Here is a 17,090-nt window from a genome sequence, read left to right as displayed (position 1 = left end):
CTCGTAAAAACTGAAGTGGATTAGGTTCCATTCTGCAGTAGATTATCATAATCAAAATAATGGGAACAATTACCTACCTAGCAGGAATGTGTGCATACTGATTTCAATCAAACTGTTAGGCTATGATCATACATGGACAAATTACGATCTTATTCTCAAATTAGCAACTTTTAATCATATGAGTAACTCCATTGGCTCTACAAGGCAACTGACTATGTATTATCTTGTTAACTTGTGCGACCAGCGTGGTCGAAAATAAAGTCACTATTTAACAAACACACATAAAAATTGGATACTTTCAAATCAAATTCTAAGCAGAGAATGAATGTGGTCATACTTATTTTTCTACACTTTTACACTCAAATTTTACATCAAAGGTGCTATATTCTCTTTTTTTTTTTTTAATATAAACTGAAAAACAAAAACTTTCAGAAAATATCATCCTAAATTGCAAGTATCATTAATATAACTTTATGTAATCAAAATTCATCCCAATTAATGCTATTAAGGAAGAAAGCTCAAAATAAGGTAATTTTTTAACATATGTAAATTATGGATGTTCATTTGGACTTCTAAACATACAAAATACTTGTAATTCACTGCTTACAAAAATTACTCGTGGAACACTGGCAAACACAAAAGGAGGACAAAGTTTTCTAGTATATTTTCTATACTTTATTTTTGTGGGTATAAATAAAAACAATATAACTTATTAAAGTGAGTTTGTAGTGATCTGACTCAATTTTATTTACCTTTATGTACTACACACTTTTAAGTAAGTGGGAGAACATTCTGCATGGCAACATTCTCACAAAGAAGAATTTGTATGACATATAAAGCAGAGAGTACAAAAGCCACAAATGAAGTGCTGTGAAATATGAGTGTTATTATACGATGAATATGTTATGGACTTGAATTTATTATCTCTTAGATATAACTTTCCTAACTTGACTCATATAACTATCAATTAGGAAAAAGTTAAATTTCTCAACTGCTGCAACTTTCGTATTTGAGACCCTTACAAGTTATGCAAGCTCTCTGCCAATTTTCATTCAAAAGACTATTTAAACTTATTTTCTTATGTAACAGGTAATGACTTCTCCATGAAACAGACTAATTAATACCATATACCATACAAAGCTTTTTATAGTATTACTATATACTTAGGTCAAATTTTACATTAGTTTCTTCTTGAACATAATTAAATACCAGATAAATGCCACTTGCTTTCTAAAATAATTTCTGCAATTAAGTCAACTATTAAAAGAACTTGAAATCCTTGAAAATGTCATCTGTGATTCTCTTTATTTTCTAACTCATTTTATGAAATGAAAAATCCTTAAGAATACCATAATATTACAGATCAATGTAACACATATAAAAATTGCAGCAACAGCTCACTTGAGATTCTTATTACATTTATGTCTACAAAAAACTGAAAAAAAACTTACCTAAATGAGTAAGCAGCTGAAGGGTAAAATCAAACTGTTGCCTTTATTAGATTCAAGTCTAATGTATTTCAAATAAAATATTTGTAGGTGCCATAGTCAATCAAGACTTCAATGGAAAGCAAAGATGAAAGCATTCATGCACAAAAGGCATGTGTGATAATTGTGACATGTAGACAAGTTAATGGAAAATATTCTAGCCTTCCTTTAATTTTAATGTATCAACTGTTCCCTTGACTTAGACAACCTGCCACACTTAATGTAACATTTTATTATTTTTATTACTATGGGAGCATTCAATTAATTCAATAAGAATTAGTCACTCATCAGCCTCCTTGCATAGACTACTTTTCTTTATGTTACACACTTGTAAAAGTACAACTGAAATTTTTTAATACACGTGTAATTAAGCAATAAGTCTCACTTATGCTATTTTCTATTAACATTTCTTATTAACTGAATTGTTGCCATGTAGATTACTCTGTATATTCAACTTTTTAATATACCCTACTGTAAAATTCAGACTCTATTTCAGCAGGCAGCAGCTGCAAAGTAGGAGACCACAGAAGTCTTACCCTTCTTAAACATGGAAATAATCAGAAACAGAAGACTACAAACAAAAATAAGTGAAAAATATGTCAAGGTGAGTATAAAGTTCAACATCTTAAGAACTGTATCTTCCACATGACTAGATGGACCAAAGATACCACAAAAGCAGCCTATTCAATGAAAAACAGTGTAGAAGATACTAGAGTCAAACACTGAAAGCAGGAAATGTCAGAGATGTCTGTCTGTAAAACTAACACACCTACCTTCTGTAACAATAAAAACCTATGTATGAGCACGTAGCTCTCCTACAGAAATCTACCTTCATGCCCTGAATATAACAGATTAAAAAACAATCCAAAATGTGTCTTTCATTGTTCAACATCTGATTCTATTTTCAATTTGATACTCACTGTTCAAAATCCAGTTCTGAAATAAAAATAATTAAGTTTCGATCATACTTATCATGATTCAGCAAGGAAAGCAGATTTGTATTCACTACACATCCCTGCAGCATGTACTGTCATAGACTTATCAGCAGGTGTGACTTCCATGCAGGTGTGCGCTGAAAATGCTGATTTGACATGCTCGGGCAGCTTCATTAAATAAAGCTATTATGAAGCATAGGTAGGTTACTGCTCCCATCTGTGGAAAAATGTGTAAGCCACTATTACTCAGGCCTGAACTCTGCCTGTCCTACAATACTTTCACTAATTCTTGTCCTAAGAACTTTTGAGTAATACTGCTGTACTGAGAAGAAAGTCTCATTTAGCCTATTACCAATTCTGACTAAGATAAGACTCTACTCCTCACACCACATGTCCTAGCAGCTTCTAACATACCATGTTTCTGAAGATTTCCACAACTTCCCCATGTTTCTATGTCCACTCCTCCTACCACAGTAAGCCACCACTAGCAGCAGTAAGAGCCTTGAGAAATCTCAGGACTTCATCTGCTAACACAGTGTTTTCTTATAGAAATTTACACTAAGCAACATCGTAAGTTCCCATGGAAATGTGAACTTATTTTTTTAAAGGTGTAGCAAAGCACGTCTCTCAAAAAGTTACCTAGTTCCTGAATTTGTATAGGTTACCCCCATATCTGAGTAAACTATAGTATTTTAAAGAAAAACTGAAAGTTTTTTTAGTCTGCTCCAAACAATGGTACCCATCGCTTGCTTTTACTTCTTAGAAAGGAATGAACAAATGTTGCTGAAATTGCCCATTCACTTTCCTTGCCCTCAAAAAAAAAGTATTGAGCACACACTAGTTTATAGAATGTTTAAATCTGAAGAGTTAGCAATAAACTGCTGCACAGCTATAAGCGGTCAATGTGAAATCCTATAATATGATTGAGAGTAGCTCAAACATCAAGTAAAAATTCTATCAACCCAAATACCATCTTCCCAGTAAACAAAAAAAGTGGATGTATAGAAGATTTTAAATACATCAAATCTTTGCTTCGCCTAAGTAATCAAGGTGTGGATCAAAGATTTGCTGGCTGAAGAACTGGCTGGAAGGCCAGGCCCAGAGAGCGGTGGTGAATGGAGCTAAATCCAACTGGCGACCAGGCAGGAGTGGTGTTCCCCAGGGGTTGGTACTGGGGCCTGTCCTCTTCCAATATCTTTATTGCTGGATGAGGGCATTGGGTGCATCCTCAGTAAGTCTACAGATGATACCAAGTTGGCTTTAAATATTGATCTGCCTCGGGTAACAAGACCATACAGAGGGATCTGGACAGGCTGGAGACCAGTGGGACAAAGTTCAACAAGACAACATGCCGGGTCCTGCACTCTCCTGCAGAGAATGCTACAGGCTTGGGTCAGAATGGTTGCAAGTACTGGTCAATGCTCAGCTGAACATGAGCAAGCGGTGTGCCCAGGTGGAAGTGGCCAAACGGGATCCTGGCTTACATCAGAAATAGTGCTGCCAACACAAGAAGGGAAGTAATTGTCCCTCTGTACTCAGCATTGGTAAGGCCGCACCTTGAGTACTGTGTTCAGTTTTTGGCCCCTCACTAAGAGAAAGACATCGAGGTCCTGGATCATGTTCAGAGAAGGGGCAATGAAGCTAGTGAGGGGTCTGGAGCACAAGTCTTATGAGGAGAGGTTGAAGGGAACTGGGATTTGCCTGGTCTACCACATGCATCAAAATATTTACCAGTGAAAATCAGAACCTTCAAAATATGCACAAGAAGAATTTTATACTTTGCAGGTGATAAAAAAAAAGATGTGGAAATTAGAAATAAGTGACAATTCTCTCAGCAGAAACTCTTTCAGTTTTCATGTGGGAAATTTCAGAATAATGAAAGTAATTATCCAGGTTGAAATCTGCCTTTTTAATCTGTGCTTTTAAGGCTGCGAGCTCATGTCTTTACCTTCACATCTCAGTGATATACATGATATTACTGTTCTCAATAACTAGTTTAATTATTGTTCATAAAAACTGCCATGCACATATATGTGCATAAAATAGATATGAAAAGAAAATGAACAAGTTTTCAGAAATACACAATATTTAATTATCAGCTTTCAGTGGTATTCATAGAGTCACAGAATCACAGAATGGGCTGGAATGAAAAGGACCTCAAAGATCATCTAGTTTCAACCCTATTGCCATGGGCAGAGTCACCAACCGCTATACCAGGCTGCCCAGAGCCACATCCAGCCTGGCCTTGAATGCCTCCAGGGGCATCCACAGCCTCTCTGGCATTCCTTACATAGTATCATCAATAGCAGGCTATAAAACATATGCTGCAGGTCAAGGAACATGCCTAATTATTCCTGTGTTCATACGTACTACTCAATCCAGAAATAAGAGGAGATCTGTAGTGTTATTTAAAACAAAACAAATAACTGTGCAAGAAACATTTTTCTATAAATTATCCTTCTTTATCCTTTAGACCCCATCCCCACAATATTCTCTGCTTCTTCTCAAAAGATGTTCCTCACACCTTCAGAGAGCATAAGTCACTATATGCTTTGGGTAATTAACGTACATTGTTATGCTGCTCGTTGGACAGTAGACTGCTATAAATAAGATTTACAGTTGGTGTAGTTCGTGAACTTCCCCCTCCTCAGAGGTACTAAGTTTCCCCTCTCTACCCTGTCATTCCATTCCAATTCCATGAAACTTCAGAAAACACAGTTCTCCTAAGCGTTTCTTTCTCTGAATCAAATTTAACTACAATTGACTATAAGTTCAAAAGTTTTCGATGGCAAGAAACTATGATAAACGAAAAGCAAGGGCATGGAAAGAGGCAAAGATATTTGCAATGAAAATCTAATGAACAAAAAGGACAAAATTTTGTGTTATTTTCACAAACATGACCAACCTAAAAATGCCACTACAAAATAAAGCAGTAAGAAAAAGGCTTACTTTGTGCCATTAAAATTCCTCAGAGTATTAAAATATGTTCCTGGCTTGCAAACATAAAAGTCACACAATATTAAGAAGTACTAAAGCACAGTAGTTCAGTAGAGGACATTTTTCAATTTGCTGGAGACTTGTCCTTCAAACGTCTCTCATACAGAAATACTGAAAATATTACCTTGAGCCAGTCGTTCAAGCCGTTTCCCATGCTCTGGAGGAATTGCATACCTAAAATTCACGGGAAGAAAAGGAACATATGTTTAAAGAAATAATTACTTTACAAAACAGTATTTTGCAGATAATTAAGTGCCTTAAGCACAGAAAATAAGAAGATTAATGAGTGAAAAATTATATAGAAAAAATACACAGGCTGCTCCAAAAGTAATGCCTCCCATTTATTTCCATGGAAATGACAACAGATACAAAGAGTATAACAACACTATTTCAAAGAGCACATTCTCAGCTACAAAACACTGTTCTTCAACAGTTAGCTATCAACCATTAGCTATGCATTTTCTAGTGATGAATAAGAGCCTGCATGCCAGGCTCACACAAATCTGCACGGTGGAGGTGACCCACTGTTGCTGTCACCCACTGCTGAAACACACCACCTCATTGTGCTCACGTCCACTGGTTGGTCTCCAGAAGTGTTCAGCAAGTGTCAGTGAATGTCAATTGGTGCCATTTTTTCCACAGGGAAGAATTCAGTGACACACCTTTGCTCCATCTGCACTTCCATGTCAGACACCATTCTGTCAAGAGTGCTCTGTTGCTGCCATCTGTCACATGGCAACAAAATGGAATATTGGTGGGAAAGTTCAACCTGTACTGCAAAATCACAAACATAGACATAATGGGCCAACATCACAAAACAGGATGCGATACTTTTGGAACAGCCTTCATATATTATTTTCTGAGGAAAAAGTACAAATTAAGGTATTTTGAGAAACAATTTTAACTATTAGTTTAAAAATTATAATACACAGTTCAAAAATATATTACCATTTAAAATCATGCATACTGACATTCATAACTCCAATTAAAAAAGAAGCAATTTTCTTTTCCAAGTGAAACAAAAGCCATATAAAAAAATAAATTCCCACAAGATTAACTTCTTTGCTTTTTAATGTATTTCACAGAAGTTCAACAGAAAAATATGAGTATTAAATGTCTCCTGCATTTTTTTCTTACTGTCAGTGCTGTGGAATGAAAGGCTACTTGCCTTTGTAACTCATTGCAATTCTTAAGAAACACATTTTCTAAAAATTCAGAAATTGCGCAGATCTTGGAAACATTCTGCTCCTACAGTAAAATATTTTTACACGATTCCACAAGCAATTTGCAACAACTTTGGAAAGTGAGTAATACCTGAGCAAACACAGAACCTTGCTTTTCACAGATTCACTGCACTTCATAGACATGTCACCAGTACATCTACACATTAGACTCTACTTTTGACTTCAACAACTTTAGCATGTGATATAATTGTCTTTTGATATTTTAACAACATTTAATTATTTATTGAAAAAAATATATGGTTCGGAAAGGGGAAAATGCCTACTTAGAAAAGTTCAAACCCACATTTTCAAAGTCAACATGCAGATTTTTTTCTTGTACTACATTATGAACACAAATTTATTTCATATTTCCTGTCAACTCACTAAGAAAAAACAAACAAGCTGTTCATAGCCCCTCACTTGGCACAACCTTCCTCTGTCTGCAGCCTTCATTTGCACCTATTGCACACACAAATTTTCAACTATTACAACTGAAACTGCTGCACAGAAGCAAGACTATTCCAACACAATAGTCCATGCTCTAAACAGAACAAGTTTAACAAAGCCCATGCCTGACAACCCACTCCAAATGCTACTAAACAAAGAGACTTTTGACTTGCCTCTGTTCACTGAGTGCAGTTTTCTTCAGAATTTTATCTTTCCAAAATTGTTTCTCCCCACTTGTACTTTTGAACTATGCCTGTTCTCCACCAGACATTAAGTGTGCATCTGCGCATACATAATAATCTAAAACATTTTTAACTTTCACACCTCAGCTATACAGCTACGTATAGCATTTTTTATTGCATTTTATGCCATTAAACACTGAACTCCAAAGTAAAACCAAAAGAGACAGTATTTATGTCTAAGAAGACAACCTGGAGACTTTCCTTTGCTTTTTTTGTCTCTAATTTGACTGGGATTACTTTGAAAACTTGTTCTTCTGAAAGTGCATCGGGCTGTATTTTTGCGGTAATACACAGCCCTGTACTTCTATTTATACCTGCATGTATGTTAAGTACTTACCAATAGTACAAAAAGACAAAACTTGAAAACTGAGGTCACATTAAAAATGGTATCTTTTAAGCGATTAGGAAGATAAATGGGGACAAGTGATTTAACTGGGCTACACCTATTTATTTAGTGAATATAAATTTATCAACCAATAATTCATTAAACCTAAGTTGGTGTTTTTCACCATTGTCCTCTTCTGGTGAATGCAGCAGCATCTAACTTTTGATCCTTCATTTCTTCCTTCTGATGCTATTGCCTTTGGTTAAGGGATCAGGAAAAGGAGGCTGCCTTTGCAGTATTGTTAGAAGACCCAAATTCACTCTCCAGACACAATGGAGTAACACCTCTCCTTGGTTCCAAACACAATATATTAGAAAACTGTTTTTTTAAATGAACATGCCTGTCTTGGAAGCCAGACAAAGTATGGTGATGTGAATTTAACTGGATGCTTGGTCTACCATATCAAATATTAAATAAAAAACACTCAAATTCCTTCTCAGATCATTAAGTCAGTGTAAAAAGGGAAGAAAAAAAAAAAAAAAAGAGAGAGAAAAATATATTCTCTCTCAGTCTTCTTAGGTTACATAAGATCTTTGGCAGATTTTTGGATCGCATAACGCAAAGCACTTCATCACTTTAAACACACAGGTAAGACCCACTGTTTCGACCTAAACTGAAACAGATTCTACTGCATCCCACTAAACAAATACAAAGAATTTAGTAATGGCATTTCAGTTTTCCCCAGCAACATCGAATATTTAGGGTCAGGAAAAAATACGAAATTGCTTTTTAAATAACAGTTGGCATGTTTTTTTTTTTTTCCTAAATAAATCTCAGCATCATGGAGTAACATTCACTGCTTAGCCATAAGCTACTGATAATGAAGGCTCACTGTCCTATCTATATTCTTCAGAGGAGACAGTAACAATTTACAGTCTGGTCCCTGTGATCACTCAGTCCCATAGCTTAGAAAATAAGTTTGTTGACAAACATAGTTGACTGTGATGTGAAAAACCAATGTTCTGCAAACTCAGCTGAAAACGGTAATGCACAGCCTCCTTAAATTTATTAACTATGTTGGTTACTATTTTTTTTTACACTCTGAGATGCAAAATGTAAATAACCTTCAAAGTACTGTTTTCTTCACATTTACTTTTCCATTCATCAGAGTGAATTTTCCATGTAGGAAAACAGTTTCTCCTTGTATGGCAAAGAATATGGCAAGGAAAAAACGAAATATGCATTTTACTCAAGTTCAGTTTTATTAGGAACATTTGGATGTTGCAGGTCTCTATAACAAGACACCAAAGAAAATTTCCATTTCCTTTAATCTTTCTTTAAGTCAGAAATGGAAACAGCTCATTTCAACAAACTAACCAAAAGCATGTGGACCTCAGATGAAACTGCTTAACTCAAAGGAAAACACAGACGAAAATTACAGTCTTCAGAAGAAAAAATAACTAATACACATCTGAGAAAACACAAAGCCAGCTAATATCATCTCTCCACAGCAACAGTACTTTCTAAATTTCCATTTGAGAGACTGTGGCAAAAACATCAGGCAACAAAAAAAAAGTCTACTACATTGAAAGTGCTTATGGAAAATAGGACATTTATGTGAACAGACAACAGATCTTTTTAAATAACTTTAAGGCACACTTACATCACCTATCAATAATTTTGTGATTTTTGTATTAATTTCATGTTCTTTTCTCACTTTCGGTTATGGTATAACCATCTGACTGTCCTGATAATAAGCACAAGTCACAGTAAAATCAGGTTTCTGTACTTATGTTAAAATGAGACAGAGGAAATGACAGAAAAAGCTTAAACAAATTTTGATAATAAATATCATTATACTAATGTAATTTCAGGGAAAAAAATATAGGAAACAGCATTACTGCAGCGTTTGAATTTTAAAGATTTTTTACTCAATCTCTTTTCTATATCTGCATATTTAAAGTGTCAGAAAGTTAAGCTTCCAAACTCTGGAAGGACATTTAAGTTCAATTATGGTAAAATCACTGCACACAACTTGCATCATTTCTAATATTGCTGCTGTGTTAGTGTGTGACATTAATATATGAATGTTCATTAAATGATTCCTTCATATCAGTCTGATGCCTTGTAAAAGCATTCTAACACCTCAAAAGTACACACAGCAGTCTGCAACAGCCTCAGAATAATCTCTTGTTTACAGGGATAAATACAAACTTATGTTGTTTTTTTTTTCCCTTTTCCTCCACAGTAGAGTATTCAACAGAAAATAAAAAATAAAACTCACAGAAAGTCTTACTACTGTTCCCTAACCTTAGGATTTTTCCTTTTACCTCATGACCAGTTAGCAGAGATTAAAGAAACCTTCTATTTGCAAACATTAGAAATGCAAGATTTCTCATCCTCTATACAATCAAATCTTCTCTCCTCCATCTTCCTTATTTGCAACCACATCGCTAGTAACATGGGAGAGTGAAGAATATACTCCCACAACTTAACTATAAGGTATAGTTTGATGAGATGCAGGGTTGACAGGCTACTTTAAGGGAATAGAAATAGCATTTTCACTTCTTTGTTAGATTCTTGGTTTCAGCCAAAATGCACATTTATATAGAAAGACTATCTCAAGGTCTCTAAATAAGTACCCTGTTTTTTAGTGATGACTTAGGAATACAATTTCAAAAAAAAAAAAAAAAAAAGCATCCAAATCCCATATGATTTTACAAGATTTTAAATCTTCTCCTCTATTGTCTAGACTGAGCAGTTCTTCATTCATCACATCTATCACAATGTATTCCTTTACGAAGCACCTATTTTTACCCATCCGAATTATACAGAGCCAAAACAGTGATTTCAGGCTTGTAATAAAATTAAAAAATCTGGACCACACTATAAAATTAATAAATTGTAATTCCCAGGAATAATTTTAAAAAGATATAATTTCATTTTTAAAAGTCAGGAGAGTTTGCACATTAAAAGCTACTGAACCTTCTTACAAAGACAGCATTGAAATGAAACAAATCCAACCAAAATCTACCAAGTCCTTCAACAATAATGTAACAAAGATTTTTAAAAGTAATATCACAGAATCAAAAAAGGTTGGAAAAGACCTCTAAAATCACCTAGTCCAATCATCCACCTACCACCAGTACTGCCCATTAAGCCACATCCCTAAGTGCTACATCTACCCTTTCTTTAACACCTCCAGGGACTCCACTGCATCCCTGGGCACCCGGCTGCAATGTCTAACCACTCTTTCTGAAAAGACATTCTTCCTAATATCCCTGAACAATCAGGGAAGAAATGATTACCCGATTTCTATTTCATTATCTGAAATGTTCTCCCACATTCTATGGAGAAAAATCTCCAAGCAGCCACAAAACATGACACAGAGCAATCTGAATTTCCATAACTCGAGTTATAAATATTCTAAACAAATGCAGTTATATGCAATTAAAATGTCTTAATACATTAAGAATGTCGGTAATGTTCTACTGTGTTCATTTTAACATTAACTAAATTCAAACAGTAACTTAGCATTACAGTTTCTCTTTGTTAAATTAAGTTAGAAAACTGTAATATTTTTAACATAGCAGTATCAGAATACTGATTTAGAAAAATGAGGTGTAAAGTTACATCAACATGACTGTGCTTCCTGAAATAAAATTCAACATACAATTTTTAAAAACATCCTGCATAATGGAGCTAAAAACAAATCATTGATCCTATCAGAATTAAGTCTTGTTTTACCTCAATTCAGTGCAGACATATGTACTTACATATCCGTCTATACTGTCCTTAATTAAGTAGAAAAGCATGACAGTGTATCATCAATTTTCACACAATTAGTGTTTAATATGAAAAAAAGTCATCAGAAGTCAAAATTCTTAATAATGCAGTCTTAAGCTGTATTTCCTTGGAGATTCAAAAACTTTTCAGTCTGACATATACCAACTATTTAAACTTCAAATGTTCTGCATCCACCAGCATTCATTCTATTTCTACAAAAAGCTTCTATCTCCAAGTTTGTTTCACCAATGAAATCCTAGCTTAAGGAAGAATTCAAGATACAAACTAAAATCTAGGTCCTCACTCTGGGAATCTGTATTGGAAAGAAGAAAAAGGGCAGTTTGTCCTCACTGGCTGCAAAGAATGTCAAAAATCACTAATATCTGTTATATATTCTATGAATCGCATAGCTGTCACTGTGTGACAGTCTAGGATACCCTGCTAGAATGAGTCACACGCTTTCAATTTAGTGCATTTCCACAGAAAGTGAATTTTACTTTCACAGCAAGGAAAGCAGTGGAGCTAAGTGATGGTATAGACACAAATACAAAGATCTCTAAAATATACTTTGCTTTGCTTTTTGCAAGGACTCCTTAATATCATTTCCAAGATGAAAAATACAGGCTCTAATAGCTCCTGAGAACAACTATGAGATGACAAGTCCCTAGTTTCCAGGAAGAGAAAATGAGACCTCTACTTGTCATAAAAAAATGTATAGGGTTAGGCAGACAAAGAGATTTCCAATGAGTCAGTAGTGCAAGGGATCAGCACAAAATTCTATAAACTGTCAGTCATACACTGACTTCCACTCTTGATTTGCCTTGCGTCTCCTCTAATGTCCAGGACAAAAGGAAAAAAACCCACAACGCTAAATAAAATTTGATTTGCCCACAATACAGACATGATAAAGCAGTTCATGAAGTTAAATCAAAACAGATGCACCTCAAATCATTTACAGTTATAAATTTAACAACCTCAACGTTTTAACAAAATTAAAATAAATGCAAAGCTATGTATGTCTGTAAAATCACTAAGCCATAAACTTTCACAGAAAAATGTATTAAAGAATATTAAAAAAACTGACACAGTTACACCACAACATCACTAGAACTGATATAAGTTTAAAATTTAGTTCACTTTCTGAAGGTTCATGGTTATCTTTCTGTCATGCCTCAGGAAGTAATTAAATGTTTCCCACATGAATAACACTGTTCTAGACATCAGAGTCAAAGCAGTTGCATTTTCTAGTACAGAATAACTACTATGGTAATGTTTTCAAATTCACAGTTCTACTGAAACTACAAAGGTGGAATCCGTGGTAATCTGATCCTTCCATCAGGAAAGGCTGACATTGCAAGGAACGTCTCATGGCCATCTGGTGCCTAGGACCATGTCCAGATGGCTTTTGAAAATCTCCAAGGAGGAGGCTCCACAACTTCTCTGGACAGCATGTGCCAATGCTCACTTGTTCGTACAGCATAGCACTTCCTGATGTTCCAATGGAGCCTCCTCTGTGTTAATTTTGCCAACTGCCTCTTCTCAGGTCACTAGGCACCAATGTAAAGAGCCTGGCTCCATCCTCTTAGCACTTTTCCTTCTGATATTTATACACAAGGGCTGCTCTGAAAGTAATGCCTCCTATTTTAATATCTTGTCCTCCAAAATCAGAGGTGCATGTTGGTTGTATGGTAGTAGAGGCTGAACCTTCCCACCAACATCCTATTACATTTTGTTGCTATGCAGCAGAAGGTAGCAAAGGGGAAGTCTGACAAAATGGTGTCTGACATGGAAGTGGGTATGAATCACAAAATTACACATTAAAGGCGTTAAGGTTGGAGGTAGCCTGGGCTGCAGAGACCACACCCTGGTTGAGTTCATGATCTCGAGGGATGCGGGCCTGGCAGAGTGGCATCTGGACCCTGAACTTTGAAAAAGCAAACTTCACGCTGTTCAGTGGACTGTTGGCCAGGATCCCCTGGGACACTGTCTTTAAAAACAAAGATGTTGAGGAGAGCTGGCTACTCTTCAAGGATGTTCTTCCTGAGAGCACAAGAGCTCTCCATCTCCCTGAATAACAAAGTGGACAGAGGAGGTAGAAAACTGGCATGGCTCAGCAAGGACCTGCCGGGCATACTGACAGCGAAGAAAGCTGTACAAGCTCTGGAAACAAGGGCATGTCAGCTGGGAAGAATACAGGGATGCTGTCTAGACTTGCAGATGTGGGATCAGGAAAGCCAAGGCACAGGCAGAACTGAACTTGGCAAGGGACATGAAAAACAATAGGAAGACATTCTACAGGTACATTGGCCAGAAGAGACAGGCCAAAGCGAGTGTACCTCCTTTGGTAAATGTAAAAGAACTGGCTTCAACGGACGAAGAGAAGGCTGAGGTACTGAATGAGTGCTTTGCCTTGGTCTTTACTGGCAGCCAGGATTCCTCACTATTTTATTCTCAATCCCTGAGCCCTGCATCCCTAAACCTCTAGGTGAAGACCGGGGTGGTAAATCTCCCCCCACTGTAAGGGCAGAGCAAGTCCGAGACCGCCTCATGAGACTGAATGTATACAAGTCTATGGGGCCAGATGGCATGCATCCCAAGGTTCTGAAGGAGCTGGCTGAGGTGGTTGCTGAGCCGCTCTCCATCATATTTGAAAAGTTGTGGCTGTCAGGTGAGGTCCTAGATGATGGAGGAAGGGTCACATCACTCCCATTTACAATAAATTGAGTTGGAAGGGACCTTTAAAAGTCATCTAGTCCAAATCCCCTGCAGTGAACAGGGACATCTACAGCTTGATCAGGTTGCTCAGAGCTCCATCTAGCCTGACCCTGAATGTCTCCCATAACAGGGCATTCCAACACCCCTCTAGACAATTGTTCCACCATTTCACTACTCTTCTCATTAAAAAAAAAATCTTATCAAAAAGGAATTTTTTATCAAGTCTAAACCTCCCCTCTTTTAGCTTGAAACAATTTCCCCTTGTCCTGTCACAACAGACCCTGCTAATGAGTCTGTCCCCTTCCTTCTTACAGTCCCTTTTTAGATACTGAAAGGCCACTATCAGGTCACCTCAGAGTCCTCTCTTCTCCAGATTGAACAGCCCCAGCCCTCTCAGCCCGTCCTCGCAGGAGAGGTGTTTCATCCCTTGGATCATTTTGGTGTCCCTCTTCTGGACATGCCCTAGCAGGTCTCTCCTGTCCTGGGACTCCACATCCGGATGCAGTACTCCAGGTGAGGTCTCACCAGCACAGAGGGGCAGAATCACCTCCCTTGATCTTCTGATCATGTTCCTTCTGATGCAGCCCAGGATACAGTTGGCTTTCTGGGCTGTGAGGGCACATTGCTGGTTCATGTCTAGCTGCCCATCTACTAGTACCCCCAAGTCCTTTTTGGAAGGGCTGTCCTCAATCCTTTTATGTCTCAGCTTGTATTGATAGCAGGGGCTGCCATGACCAGGTATAAGACCCTCCACTTGGATTTGTTAGATCTAAAGAAGCTCTGCTGGGCCCATTGCTCAGGCCTGTCTTGGTCTTTCTGGATGGGATCACCCTCCCTCCGGTGTATCAACCACACCACAAAACTTGGCATTTTATCTCAAAACCTGTTGAGAGTGCACTCAATCCCACCATCAGTGTCACTGATGAATATATTAAGGGGCACTGGTTCTAGCACCAACCCCTGAGGGGTATCACTTTTCACTCATTTCCATCTGGACACTGACCACTGCTCTCTGGGTGCAAACTTGTAAGCTGTTCCTCATCCATTGAACAGTCCACTCATAAAATCTATCTTTCCAATTTAGAAAGAAGGATGTTATGGGGGAATGCATAAAAGGCCTTACTGAAGTCCCAGAAGTGGCTCCTCCCTTGACTTCTGATGCAGTTATGGCACCACACAAGGCCACAAGGTTGGTCAGGCAGGAATTGTTCTTAGTGGTACTATGCTGATTATATCATCTCCCTCTCTTTCCTGTGCCTTAACATAACTTCCAGAATGATCTGCTCCATGATTTTCTCCGACACAAAAATGAAGCTAACAGGTTGGGAGTTCCTGGGCCATCCTTTCTACTCTTCTTAAATATGGGTATGACAGTGCTTTTTTTCCAGTCACCAGGGACTACTTCTGACTGCTATGACTTTTCCAACATAATTAAGAGAGCATTGGCAACTGCATCAGCCAATTCCCTCAGGATTCTGTGATGCATCTCATTAGAACCCAGAGACTTAGGATGTTCAGGTCCCTCAGGTGGTTACAAACTTGATATTCAATTACATTGGGAGGGACATTGCTCCTCCAGTTCCCACCTTCCAAACCTGCTCGAAGACTGTGTGTAAAGAGTGGGTTGCAGCATGTGAAGACTAAGGAAAAAAAAGTTGTTGAGTACCTCAGCCTTTTACTTGTCCATTATTACCAGTCTGCCTGTACACCTGAATCACAGCTTGAACCACTGATTGACCACCTGAGGTGAGCAATCAGTCAGCCCTGGGAGCACAAGTGAAGATAATTCTCCTGTGCTACTGGAAGGGGTGGAGTCTGGCTCCACCTCTACTAGACCTCATTTAAGAGCTGACTACCACTAGGAAAGAATCTCTTTTGGAGATTGCTCCTTTTGGAGATTGTTCATCTTGGAGTCTTCTCAGTGAGCCCATGATAAGGGTAAGCTTTCCATCCCTTCTTCTTTAGTGTGATAATCTGTTTAGCCTAACATTCTTGCATATTTCTTAATTATAACATCCGTATATTCACTAATTATACATCTGGTATGAAACAAAGGTGTATTACTGTGGTTGGCAACCCTGCACACAGCAGGGGTGCTGCAACTAGATGATTTTTGTGGTCCTTTTTCAACCCAGGCCATTCTATGATAGTATGATTCTAGGACTGAATTCTACCATGTGGAAAAAATGGCATTGCACCCACTGACATTCATGGACACTTGCTGAATATTTACAGAGACCAAACAGCAGATATGTGCACAGTGAGGAGTGGGAGGTACATTTCAACAGTAGTGACAGTGGGTCACCTCCACTGGTACAGATTTTTATGAGCCTGGCATGCAGGCTCTTATTCATTGCTGGTGAAAAAGCACGTCTAATACTGGTGACAATGTTTAAAACTAGTCTTTTGTAGCTAGAATTTGTTCTACTAAATAGTGCTATTGTGCTCTTTGTATCTGTTGTTGTTTCTATTGAAATAAACAGGAGGCATTACTTTTAAAGCAACCTATGTACATTAACAAGATCCACCCCTGAGCCTTTTCTTCTCCAAGCTGAACAATCCCAACTCTAACAGCCTCTCCTCATCCTCAGAATTAGATAGCAACTTGAAATATTTCCACTTTCATGGAGAATATCGTAGCTTCCAAATATGTGATCAGTTTCAAGAACAAGAAACAGTGCTGACAAGCTTGACAGATTATAGCTACCTTTTTACAGTCAGAATTCTGACTACAACTATCTCTGTATTTCCTGACAGTCTTATTTCTTATCCTTTTCTAATGATTTTAAAATAAATGTGGCTGATCCTTTCCTTGGTCATAACCACTTCCCATCTATCAGGGAAGGTTTTGCAGATTGCTCCCACTTCATGTTAAAATATCTGCACATCACTGCAATTTTATCTGTTACTTTTCTGAGACAACACAAACAGGA

General features: G+C 37.4%; 1 protein-coding gene across 3 annotated transcripts in view; it reads right to left on the bottom strand.

The window, feature by feature from the left end:
* KDM4C (lysine demethylase 4C) overlaps nucleotides 1-17,090 on the bottom strand; it is a 291,774-nt gene that overhangs the window by 225,428 nt on the left and 49,256 nt on the right. For all 3 annotated transcript variants that reach the window (XM_085213046.1, XM_085213045.1, XM_085213044.1), the window contains one exon: nucleotides 5,544-5,593. In XM_085213046.1, coding sequence (XP_085069172.1) covers nucleotides 5,544-5,593 — 50 coding nt within the window. The remainder of the gene's footprint in view (nucleotides 1-5,543; nucleotides 5,594-17,090) is intronic.

Source organism: Meleagris gallopavo, chromosome Z (assembly GCF_905368555.1).
Source record: "Meleagris gallopavo chromosome Z, MGAL_WU_HG_1.1, whole genome shotgun sequence".
NCBI classification, from domain to species: domain Eukaryota; kingdom Metazoa; phylum Chordata; class Aves; order Galliformes; family Phasianidae; genus Meleagris; species Meleagris gallopavo.
The sequence above is the reverse complement of the archived record's forward strand: the minus strand, read 5'-3'. Positions and strand labels throughout refer to the sequence as shown.